Raw genomic sequence first — 13,840 nt, forward strand, 5'->3', positions numbered from 1 at the left:
TCATGGGGTTATTATTTTGGAGTGCTAGTACATATCACAGGGATTTTGAGATTTCATTTGTCATGACACTATTAGCGTTGTGTCAGTTACATTTTTCCACTAAAATGATTTAGCCACAAACTTTTTGCTAGATGTATTAGTGGAAAATTAACCCTGCATTTTGTAAAGCAATTTACCTTAAAAGTGATAACACCCCATATTTGGTCAGAAACTACTGTTTGGGCGCATGACATGGCTAGAAAAGAAAGAATGCTATTTGATTTTAGACTGGTATAGATTGGGGGTGTAATGTAAAATTTACAGAGCACCTGAGGTGCAAAAACATAAAAAAAAAATAAGTTACCCATTTTAGAATCTACATTCATCAAGGAATTCATCTATCGGTATAATGAAAATTTTGATCACCCAGATGCTTCACAGAATTTTGTAACTTGAAAAATTATATTTCTAACTCTAAAACTTTGCTTTAGCCTAACATTTTAAAATGGAAACCACATTATTATTTTTTTACACAATTTCTTCCTAATATGGCATTAACCCATACATAGTTGTAAATCAATTTTTCAGTACCTGGAGCTTGAAAGGGAAAGAGCGCTAATTGGCTTCTGAATGCAGATTTTGTTGGAAAAAGTTTTAATTCCATTGTGCCAGACCAACCCAAACCCCAAAAATTATTTTGAAAAGAACATTCTTCTAGGAATTTCTCTATAGATGTAGTAATTATTTTGAACCCAATTTTCTTGAAATAAGCATGCAGTCATTTTTGCAGCGTAAGAATCAAAAATATTCTATTGTGCCCAGCTTTTGCAACTGGAGACATGTTACCTGTAAAATGTTTAGTAGGATCTCCCTGCTACAGTTAGGCAATATTGTATATATGGATGCTCACCTTGTGGTATAATTGATAAGACAACTTTATTACTTGAGGTAGTGTCAGTACAATTAAATTGATGCAAAATTTAGGTTTTTAGTTTGAATACAATATCACAATAAAAAAAACGAAAATATTTTGTTTTTACCCTTTCACCAACTAGCAATTTTCTGTTTTCATTCATTTTTCCTCCCTTTTTTCCAGGAATCAAAACTTTTTTATTTTTCCCTCAACATAGGTTTATAATGTCGATTTACTTTTGAATAAAAACATTACATTTAACATATAGTGTACTGGAAAACAAGAAAACATTCCAAGTATGGTGAAATTGCAAAAAAGTGCAATTCCATGATAACTTTCGGGGTTTATTACAATGTTCACATTATGGTAAAATTGAACTGGCAGTGTTATTCTCCAGTTCAGTATGAATAGATTGATACCAAACGCATAATTTTCTATCAATGTAAATAGTGAAAAATTATGAAGTTTGTAAAAAAAACAGCTTTTGGCGCCTTTTCCTAAGACTCGTAACATTTTCATTTTTTAGGGATTTGGGGCTATGGGATAGCTTATTTTGTGCACCTTAAGATGGCATTTTACTGATACCATTTTTGTGTATATACAATGTATTTAGCATCTCTTATTGCAAGTTATTTAATGTTGTAGCAGCTATAAAACATAATTCTGCCATTTTTTATTTTTTTTTACTGGTTGGATTAATTTATTTAATATTTTGATAGATTGGACATTTTTGAAAGCAGCAATACCAAATATGTGTAATTTTTTTATTTAATTTTTTATTTTAAATGTGGCAAAAGGGGGTGATTTGAATTTTTGCTGTTTTTTCTGTTTTTAAAACTTTTTTCTGACTTTTTACTGTATTTACTAGTCCACGTAGGTGACCTGAAGCTGCGATCAACTTATTTCCTGCGCTGTACAGAGCAATGCTTCTATAAATGTCTAATCACATTTGGCATTCACAGAAAGATTGTCATGACAGACACAGGGATCGTCAGATGTTCTCTGGTGGTCATGACAATCCATTGGTACCTTGCAGTAATGTCCTGGGGCCACTGATGGGACCAGGGAATGATGCGCTCCACTCTGGCAAGTGTTAGACATTGTTTTCAAGGAATTATAGCTGTAGTTAACTAGTTACCAGTTGTGGGCAGGGCTTTGATCCCCCCGTGACTGTTAAAGCAACATCTCTAATAAGATCAGCCAACATGTGCAGGGAAAGATGCGAGTTCTAGTCCGCATCAAAGCAAGGGACTTGACCTAGGACATATCAGTACACCAAAGGTTGTAAAGGAGTTAAGTGGTCATATACTACTAGCTATAACAATTTATTTTTTTTACTGCCATAGCTAAAGAATATACAAGTGCATCTCAATAAATTAGAATATCATCAAAAAGTTAATTTATTTCAGTAATTCAATACAAAAAGGGAAACCCATATATTATATAGAGTCATTACACACAGAGTGATCTATTTTAAGTGTGTATTTCTGTTAATGTTGATGATTATGGCTTACAGCCTTTTGTATTGAATAACTGAACTAAATTAACTTTTTGATAATATTCTAATTTAATGAAAAGCACTTGTAAAGGCTTTTTTATTTCTATGAGGAAATTGTTTCTATTGGCACCAATTTGTGGAAAAAAATATATTTTGCTTGTTTTTTATTAAAAGGAACCTGTCACCAGGTTTTTCCTCTATAAGCTGCGGTCACCACCACTGGGCTCTTTTATATACAGCATTCTAACATGCTGTATATAAAAGCCCAGGCCACTGTGTAGAACATAAAAAACACTTTATAATACTCAGCTAAACCGTTGCTGAGGCTCAAATGGGTGTCTTCATCCTCCGGTGCTGGCGCCTGCTCTTTCAGCCATCTTCATCCTCCTTCTGAAGCCTGTGTGCATGATGTGTCTACATCATACACACTCGCCGGTCTCGCGCATGCGCACTACAATACTTTATCTGCCCTGCTCAGGACCTGAATGCCAGTGAGTGTGTATGATGTCGGACGCGTCATGTACAGCAGCTTCAGAAGATGGAGGACAAAGATGGCTGACAAAGGAGGCACCAACACCAGAGAACAGAAACCCCATATGAGCCACATCCACCGCAGCGACCGGTTTAGGTCGATAAGTATTATAAAGTGATTTTTACATTCTTCACAGCGGCCTGGGTATACAGCATGATAGAATGTTGTATATAAGATCCCACTGGTGAAGACCGCAGCTTATATGCTGAAAAACTGGTGGATTTTTTAGAGGCAGAAGATCGGGGGGGTTTTTTCACTGCTCTCCATTCACTAAAAGTGATAACTTTGTTTGGGTAAGTATAACTATAGTGGAACCAGATTTTTTTTCTACAACGTTATTATCGGAATTATATTTTTTTTAATCTCATTGACAAAGCCATATGAAGTCTATTTTTCCATGAAGTTAACTTTTTCAGTCATACATTTTTTGCATTACTTTTTTTATTGTTTTTTTTTTTCATTTTTTGTGTGTTAGCATGAAGAAAAAACATTTTTGGAATAGTAGGAAAGTTTTATTGCTAGGGTTACTCAGGACTTGAAGATGCCAACTATGTTTATAGATTTTTGATTTATATTTATAAATTAAACTTTTCTTACATTTTTAATTAATTAAGTTTTCATTCTTTATTTTCTCTTTACTTGTTTGCATATTTAATTTACTTTTATATCATATAACAATGGTTTGATACAGTACAAAACTTACTGTAATGTTGAAAATACCACCATTTATAGAGTATGCTACACTTCCGCTGGAAAAAAAAAAAACATGTCAAAACATGACTAAAAAAAGTAAAAAAAAAAAAAAAGTAGGAACACTGAAATGTGATTATTTTTTTCATGTTGTTTTCTTTATCAAATTCATCCAGAAATATTATAGATTTAACACTAATCTGATTTTCTCAAGAGGTTGACACCTTCAGTTCTACAGATTTCTGTTCTCAGCAATCACCTTGCTATCACCACCAGAGGTATAAAATACACTAATATCACCTGCATTATAAAGCTGAAGGCTAAGAACATATATTATAATGATAAACCATACATAATGAGCACAGCCCTCCTCTGCTCCTTTGCTAAACTGTGACCTGTGCATATGTCTCAGAGCAAGTAAACAAAATTCAGCTTCTCAAAATCAAATTTCTAAGCATCTTTTAAGAACTCACAGCAACCGTTCAAGCCAGATGGCTGCCCCTAGATATATGTAACAAAAGTATAAATAAAATAATATTACAAATTCTATTTTGCTGTTCTTTTCAAGGGAATAACTTATTTCACTGTTTTGTCATTCTTTCTTTTGTCTACCTAATTAGAGATGCATCTAGCATCTGTAAAACAATAAAAAATCTTACTTGCAGACAGGTTACATGAGAGTAATAAATAAAAAAACTACTTACTTTTATTCTAAAATGACTGAGATTCCAGCAAGGTTGAATTTCTGTGACAGTTATGTCTACGTAAGTTGTGTTATATGCCAGACCGGGGTGAAAATTATTAGATGCCATGTCTTAATGCAACTATTTGTACTTCATGTCTGACTTTTAATATCCATGCAATGGCAGTCAGGGTTTATGCCAACAGCTAGCCTTTTATTATGCTTTTAAAAAGGTGTGATATTGCACTCACTTAATGTGATGAGGTACTCACTTTTCTTGCTTCAGCGAGGTAGCACAGGAACACAAACCATATTAAAAGTTTAACCAACTTATACACATAAACGACTTCATCAGGATCACAATATGACATGGATTTACAGTCTGTTACATTTGCGGTAAGGCCACTCAGGTTCCACAGACCCCAATTAGTACTCACATCATGACCGTAACCTTCTCCAAAGGTATCTTTCCAGAGCATCACAGCCCTCCATACACTGACCCCTGACAGACAAAGTGAACCTTCTCTTCTCTCAGGGTGTCCCTACAGAGAGGCTCTAATACCTTTTACCATTGTTTCAGTCAGGACTCCCAAGTCATCTCTTCACACAGAGGATTTCTCCAAGAAGCTTCACACACAACCTTCTCATATTGACTGCAATGTGCCAAACAAACTGTCTCATCAAAACATATGAGACACACCCATGGGTGGAGATGTGGGTAGCCAGACCCACCCATCTCTCTAGGTATTCATATACCTGGCCCTTGAACTCCTTTACAAAGTGTGTGGCAGTACAGGTACTAGAGTAGACATTTCAAGTTTACATCCCAGAGGACAATGACCAACCACCTCTGGAATACATACTGGCCATTCATAATGTAGCCAGTCGCCATCTAACAAAGGGCAGATTGGGAGCTCTTTCCTCATTCTGTCAAAGTGGTTAGATGGTGAGGACACTTTGGCATCTAATGTGGGAAATTGCTAAGATTGCAGTAAACCTTAGCAAAGCAATTGCTATAGTAACCTGATTAACTATAATTTTGTTTTTAGTGCCAATCTAGTTTATTTTAAGTTATTTTTATTTATATCCCTTTTCAGATTAGATAAGCTAATGTAAACTATTTTTTGGCTGCACATGCTCATATCATGTCATAATATTAATTGACTAATGTTTTATTAAAGCTGTTTTCATTTCTTAAATGGGTAAAATTGCAAAGTGCATATAAAAACAAGAATATAGGAATTTTTAAGGTTACCAGCCACCACAGAAGTCTATCAGGGATGGCTGGTCTCTCAAATAAGGAGCACAGCACTTGCAATCTTCTTGCTATAGAGCTTGCAGTGGCTTGGATAGATTACTGCTAGTGATGAGTGAGCACTAACATGCTCAAGTGCTCGGTAGTTGTAATGAGCAATTAGATGCTCAGATGGGGGCAACTCGAGTACCCAAGTATAATGGAGATAAATAGGAAACTCAAGCTTTTTTTCAGAAGATTTCCCAGAAAAATGCTTAAGCCACATTGAATTCCATTGTACTCAGTACACAGGTCAAGCCTGTCCAAGCATTCTACTGCTCATTATGAGTAACAAGCACCCGCGAATGGTAGTGCTAACTCACTAATTGCTGTCTCTGCACTCCTCCTGTGCTGAAGAGGTAATACTACCTTGGCTTTCAGCAACAAAAATCAAATCATTCTGGCCGGTGGCTCAACCAAGCTATGCAGGAAGCAAAGGGTGGTGCACTACCAAAGAGGAGAATAACTTTTTAATATCTTTTTAAAAGCCTTGTTATATTATTAATCCCACTATTCTTATTTTTCAGGCACCTCAGTCATTCAGGTAACTGCCATAGATGCTGATGATCCTTTATATGGAAATAGTGCTAGGATTGTATACAGTATTCTTCTGGGACAGCCTTATTTCTCAATTGACCCAGATACAGGTAAGTACAAAAATCAAGCTGTTATACATAGTTACATAGTTACTTAGGTTGAAAAAAGACCTAGGTCCATCTAGTGCAACCTTCCTCCACCAGTTCTACATTTGGTCACTAAGTCATTTATAACCAACAATGTTTTGTGTACTGAGGAAATCATCCAGCCCTTTTTTAAAAGCTGTTATAGTATCTGCCATTACTACCTCTTGTGGTAGGGCATTCCACAGTCTGACTGCTCTAACTGTAAAGAACCCTTTCCTATTTAGCTATCGGAATCGCTTTTCTTCCACTCGCAGTGAGTGCCCCCTGGTCCTTAGTACTGTCTTTGGAAGAAATAAGTCATGCGCCAGTCCTTTATATTGACCACAGATGTATTTATACATATAAATGAGATCTCCTCTGAGACGTCTTTTTTCTAAGCTAAACATATCTAACTTTTTCAACCTGTCATCATATGGGAGGCCTTCCATTCCTTGTAATAGTCTAGTCGCCCGCCTTTGAACTGACTACCTGCTTTACAATTCTGTAACTTCCTACATATTATCTTAAGTGAACCATAAAAAAGTTGTTTTCTTTTCTTAAGCACGTAAAGCTCATATATATTGTTTGACATATATTTAAACATAATTTATTTTATCTTTATGGTCATATTTATATTGATAATCCTGATTTCCCCCTTTATCCCTATAGCGTTCTAGCTTTTAATATCTTTAAATATCTCACACACTTCCTCAGCCATTTCTAATTCTTAGATTTCTTTAAGAAACATTTAGTTGATTCTTAGACCTTTCCTCCTCTCTACCATCTTTAACCTTTATCTTGTTGTGAAAACTAAATTAATGTCCTAGTTTCAGTAGAGTTCATGCTATCATACCAGTTCTTTAAAAAGTCTTAAATCTTTTTCGATCCTACTATTTCTCAGCTTAATTTTGCTCCTTAATCTCCTGGGTCTGTTCATACCTCATTTTAAGCCAACAGAAGTTATATATGAAAAGGTTTTCACTTATACTTACAATTGAAGGCTAAGAACTATCACACTGTGTAGGTATACAGTTAGACATGTCACTCATTAGCTCATACTGTAGAAAAAAAATACTTTACAATACCTTTGTAGGACAATGTAGGAGAATGTGTTGTCCTTTACAGTGAAAAATAGATGTTGATACATGTTAGATACAAATGAGCAAATCAATTTGATGTGAATTGAAATTTAGGAAATTCTTTGGACCCAGCAATATTAAACAGTTTTAATTTGATTTGTGCAAATTGCCAAAAATTCCAAGTTCCATTTAGCACAAAGCAGAAGATTGCATTGACCTAAGAAGGAACACATGACCTTGGGCAAGATTGAGCAGGTTTCATAATAATTCCTTGAAGCTATGACATCATATACGAGTGTATTTTATCATATAATATTATGCAGGCTAGCATAGCATCTATAATATTCTAGGCAAAGAATGTAGGGCAGGAACTATTTTCTAATAAATCTTTTTAGTGAAAGGATACTAAAGCTCACAGCACAGAAATAGAAAGAGGGAGCAAGAAAAACCTCTGAGTAAGCTGTAAAGCTAATATGTGGGACAAAACAGCAGTGAAGAACAAACAGCTACCATCCATTAACTAATAGCCATATATATGGAGGTTACACAGACATTCCTAAGGTATTGTTTGTGTTATAGAGTTTGAAAGGGGTTGTACTATGTATAGTACTGTATATAGTTCTAGGAGACCTCAGAGTATTATGCACGTCTTTTCTGGGAAATTGGAAAATTTCTCTAAGCTAGCAAATTCAAATTTCAAAACATTCAATCATCTCTAAAAATGGACCAGCTTATGCCAAAACAATAACTTTTTAGTATATACTATGTGCATGGGACTTACAGACACATTGTGTACATCAGGAAATAGTCTCAACATTTACAACTGACATCTGAGATGTTATTATGAGAACATAGCCTGTTAGTGCAGTTCTAACTCCAACTTAAGGGCTCATACGCACGTAACTGCAAAATATTCTGCAGCGATTTGACAGGACATGTGCGCTTCAAATCGCTGCAGAAAGACTGCATAATGAATGCAGTTTTTTTGTTAAAAAAAGCCGATTTCATGAGCTCGGGATGCTGCCCCCTCCATAGACAGAGTGGGAGATGCATCCAGAATGCAGAAATAATTGACATGCTGATTTTATGAACGCACAGATTTGGGTCAAAATGTTAGCAGCCTAATCGCTCGTTCATAAAAGCATTGTGCGCACATGTCATGCACAATCTACATAGATTGTGATGGGGAAGCAGGATGCATGCATTTACACTGCAGTGCTATACGCAGCGTAAATGCATGCAAATACGCAAAGTGCTCATGAGCCGTAAATGTTTAGGGGATTCAGTCAGCACTGGTGAGAGCAAAAACAATACACAGGCTTGGAATTTTTAAACTCTCCAAAGAAATCTGGAGCTTCAGAATAGTTTGTAGGCATCATGAATATAGGCGCTCTGTTTATAAATGTATGCAGTTCCAATATAATAGTTAATAGCAGAGTAAATAACTGTACAATAAACAAAGACACTCCCTGTTAAACTGTTAAAAATAAATTTAGTTATATCAAATTTTTAAGTACATTCTCATGAGAACTACTATGCCATATAAGATTTGTCAGGCTTACATACATTAACCCCTTCCATATATATATATATATATATATATATATATATATATATATATATATATATATATATATATATATATATTAAAGTGCCTACAAGTAGTATTCAACCCCCTGCAGATTTAGCAGGTTTACACATTCGGAATTAACTTGGCATTGTGACATTTGGACTGTAGATCAGCCTGGATGTGTGAAATGCACTGCAGCAAAAAAGAATGTTATTTCTTTTTTTATTTTTTTTTTTAAATTGTGAAAAGTTTATTCAGAGGGTCATTTATTATTCAATCCCTCAAACCACCAGACTTCTCTTTGGTTCACCTAAAGTATTAAGAAGTAGTTCAGGCACAAAGAACAATGAGGTTCACGTGTTTGGATTAATTATCTCTTTTTCCAGCCTTTTCTGACTAATTAAGACCCTCCCCAAACTTGTGAACAGCACTCATACTTGGTCAACATGGGAAAGACAAAGGAGCATTCCAAGGCCATCAGAGACAAGATCGTGGAGGGTCACAAGGCTGGTAAGGGGTACAAAACCCTTTCCAAGGAGTTGGGCCTACCTTTCTCCACTGTTGGGAGCATCATCCGGAAGTGGAAGGCTTATGGAACTACTGTTAGCCTTCCACGGCCTGGACAGCCTTTGAAAGTTTCCACCCGTGCCGAGGCCAGGCTTGTCCGAAGAGTCAAGGCTAACCCAAGGACAACAAGGAAGGAGCTCCGGGAAGATCTCATGGCAGTGGGGACATTGGTTTCAGTCAATACCATAAGTAACGTACTCCACCGCAATGGTCTCCGTTCCAGACGAGCCCGTAAGGTACCTTTACTTTCAAAGCGTCATGTCAAGGCTCATCTACAGTTTACTCATGATCACTTGGAGGACTCTGAGACAGACTGGTTCAAGGTTCTCTGGTCTGATGAGACCAAGATCGAGATCTTTGGTGCCAACCACACACGTGACGTTTGGAGACTGGATGGCAGTGCATACGACCCCAAGAATACCATCCCTACAGTCAAGCATGGTGGTGGCAGCTGTGGGGCTGTTTCTCAGCCAAGGGGCCTGGCCATCTGGTCGGCATCCATGGGAAGATAGATAGCACAGCCTACCTGGAGATTTTGACCAAGAACCTCCATCAAGGATCTTAAGATGGGTCGTCATTTCATCTTCCAACAAGACAATGACCCAAAGCACACAGCCAAGAAAACCAAGGCCTGGTTCAAGAGGGAAAAAAAATCAAGGTGTTGCAGTGGCCTAGTCAGTCTCCTGACCTTAACCCAATTGAAAACTTGTGGAAGGAGCTCAAGATTAAAGTCCACATGAGACACCCAAAGAACCTAGATAACTTGGAGAAGATCTGCATGGAAGAGTGGGCCAAGATAACTCCAGAGACCTGTGCCGGCCTGATCAGGTCTTATAATAGACGATTATTAGCTGTAATTGCAAACAAGGGTTATTCCACAAAATATTAAACTATTAAACCTAGGGGTTGAATAATAATTGACCCACACTTTTATGTTGAAAATGTATTAAAATTTAACTGAGCAACATAACTTGTTGGTTTGTAAGATTTATGCATCTGTTAATAAATCCTGCTCTTGTTTGAAGTTTGCAGGCTCTAACTTATTTGCATCCTATCAAACCTGCTAAATCTGCAGGGGGTTGAATTCTACTTGTAGGCACTAATATATATATATATTATATATATATATATATATATATATATATATATTCTAGTGGATGACAATCTGAGATCATTTATAGTTGAGATATTGCAGTAAAGTTGATCAGGTGGCCCTTTTGTTGCTTGAGATGGAGAGAAGTGTTTATTCTTTTCTGGAACAGAACATACACAATTTACATACATCTGGTAAACATTTTTGCACAGTCTGATACAAAGATCATTCTAAGGGTACAGTAACACTTGAGCATGCTAATTACCCTCTAATGGGAGTGTCAGCCATCTTGCGATCGCATCACAGCTGCAGAGAAGAGGGGGGGCACTTTCTCCCATCTGCTCCCCATCCTGTCTCTGCATTGATCGCACTGCGGTTGGATGACATGCGAGTGCAGTGCTATGTTTCACATGCTCCCATAGACTTGTATGGGTATGCGTGAGCAGAGAATCGCTGCCAAACGCAACATGCTGAGATTCCTTTCACAGGCTAATATGGCATGATATATCATTCTCAGATGGACACTGCCTTATAGTTTTTCATTGATGCGAGTGCAGTCCGATGTTTATTCGGATTGCACTTGTCCATGCAAAACGCAAGTGGAACTGTACCCTTATGTGTATCCCCATGTATAATTAAGAATGTAACAAGCATTTGTACTATAAAATAGAAGATTGCTGAAAAACAATCACCTAGACATTTAAATCATTTAGTCATGAGAGTTCTTTACACACCCTACCACTGGGAGTGCTACTACAGTGTTTCTGAAATTACCTGCTAAATTCAGTTCTGTCACGTTACAAAAATCAGGAACAATTAATTTGTCTTCTATCAAATTGATAACTAGACAGGGCATTGACTTTGTCGAAGTTGACGATGATTACAACAGTCTAAGTTCAGTCTGAGCAGATATTAACTGATGGAGTTTTAGCAATTGATGTTCCTACTCATTTTAAAGATGCATGTGTAGTTTCAAATATTTCCACAACTTATACAAATACACAAATAGAGAAGAAGAGGACCATACCCTGATGGAGGAGGACTGTGTTTCTCTGAAATGTGTTTTTTTTGGCTCTTGTGCAATCTGTAGTCTCCTCAGTGACATCACATGCTAGGATCACATGACCAGCATGGCTGCTGGTTGGAGCACTCTGCAAACGGGACTGACAGGACTGAAACTCAACACTATAGATATTTTAATGAGACAGCACTCATTAGACCTTTTATTCACTTCACTACATCAACAACTTCACAATAGGTATTCTCTAAAGACTAAGGGCGGCTTTGCACGTTGCGACATCGCAAGCCGATGCTGCGATGTCACACGCGATAGTCCACGCCCCCGTCGCAGGTACAATATTGTGTGATAGCTGGCGTAGCGAACATGATCGCTACGCCAGCTTCACATGCACTCACCTGTCCTGCCACCGTCACTCTGGCCGGCGACCCACCTCCTTCCTAAGGGGGCGGGTCGTGCGGCGTCATAGCGACGTCACACGGCAAGCGGCCAATAGCGGCGGAGGGGCGGAGATGAGCAGGGTGTAAACATCCCGCTCACCTCCTTCCTTCCGCATATCCTACGGAAGCCGCAGTGATGCCGGTAGGAGATGTTCCTCGCTCCTGCGACTTCACACACAGCGATGTGTGCTGCGGCAGGAGCGAGGAACAACATCGGACCGTCGCGTCAGCGTAATTATGGATTACGCCGACGCTGCACCGATGATACAATTACGACGATTTTGCGCTCGTAAAATAGTATCATCTAGGCTTTTCACACTACGATGTCGCATGCGATGCCGGATGTGCATCACTTTCAATTTGACCCCACCGACATCGCACCTGCGATGTCGTAGTGTGCAAAGCCCGCCTAATATTAAACATGCCATTATTACACTTGTGTAGCAATTGGAAGCTGTAGTGGACTGCATTGGTTTAAAACAGTACACCACGACCAATAGGGATATTATCTTAGGATTCCATTGTGGTATCTCTATTGTATGACCTCTTTTATTGTTTATGATGATCAAGCAATATTAAGAGGCATAAAATGTAACTTTTAATCTATTTATGATAAAAGCTATTGACAAATAGTAACCCAAAGCTCTCTGGACTGCTGATAACCTCAGCTTCAGTAAAATGTCCAGGGAGCCTATGATATATAACAAAATAAACAAAAAAACACAACATACATAACAAAAATTGAATGTGATAATTTCACTCACAAAAATAATCAATTCCTCCTATATGTGTGACGCGCCGATTGACATGCCCACCAGAAAGGTCCGGACGTGACAATCACACTGAATTCCCTGTAATGCACTGGGATATTGTGTATGACGTGCCCACTGGCACGCCCTATGGGGTGATTCTAGATGTGATTATACACCGGATGTTTAGGTTTTGGTGGAACGCACGCTGCATCCCCAATCTCGGACCATGTGCTTGCTCATAGTGCTGATAAGAAACTGTGTGGAGAGTGACCATAATGGCTGAATGTTAACACCTGGTGATAAAACCAGTGTTTGGTAAGTTCCTTAATTAAATGCATTCTATGATTGGCTCTACAATGCTTATATACCCTCTGTTTTGCTTGTCCTGGCTCCTTAGTGTGTTATGTGAGCTTGGGCTTAGGACCTTTGACCTCTAATGTGTTACCGGAGTCCCCTGATGATTCTAGAGAGATGAAATGCGTCGGGATGAGGGCCAGGAACATTGTAGGGGCACTAAGAGAGGGTTAGATGTGGTCTGCCCTTGTAAGGGCGGAAGCTATTGGGGTAACAGATATTACTAGTTTCCTCAGGGATATTATAGGGTCAGTTGGATGTTGTGAGGACCCATACAGAGGAAATCCTGTATACCCCAATCTGCGATGAATGGGTGAGATCGTTTACAACTCATTCTAGCAAAATTCTTACATTGGTGGATTCTTCTTTGAGGACCACCTTGCACTATATGGTTTTCTTATATTGAGTTAATTTGATAATTTTTTTGGCACTCATATGGGACCACTGTCTCTCCTTTGAGTGAAATTATCACATTCAATTTTTGTTATGCATGTTGTGCTTTTTTGTATATTTTGTTATATATCATAGGCTCCCGGGACATTTTACTGAAGCTGAGGTTATCAACAGTCCAGAGAGCTTTGGGTTACTATTTGTCTATAGCTTTTATGATAATATATGCACGAGAACCACGAGTTTTTTTGTGCAAAATTGAACGAATTTTATTAATACAAAAGGGTGAGCAATCATAAAATCACATAAAATCAATGGTTCATGAGA

The 13,840-nt window shown here is 37.8% G+C and overlaps 1 protein-coding gene across 1 annotated transcript in view; it reads left to right on the forward strand.

Annotated features, from left to right (window-relative positions):
* LOC142243201 (cadherin-9-like) overlaps positions 1–13,840 on the forward strand; it is a 408,827-nt gene that overhangs the window by 241,169 nt on the left and 153,818 nt on the right. The window contains exon 4 of the mRNA XM_075314856.1: positions 6,116–6,235. Coding sequence (XP_075170971.1) covers positions 6,116–6,235 — 120 coding nt within the window. The remainder of the gene's footprint in view (positions 1–6,115; positions 6,236–13,840) is intronic.

The sequence above is a fragment of the Anomaloglossus baeobatrachus genome, chromosome 6 (genome assembly GCF_048569485.1).
Source record: "Anomaloglossus baeobatrachus isolate aAnoBae1 chromosome 6, aAnoBae1.hap1, whole genome shotgun sequence".
NCBI classification, from domain to species: Eukaryota; Metazoa; Chordata; class Amphibia; order Anura; family Aromobatidae; genus Anomaloglossus; species Anomaloglossus baeobatrachus.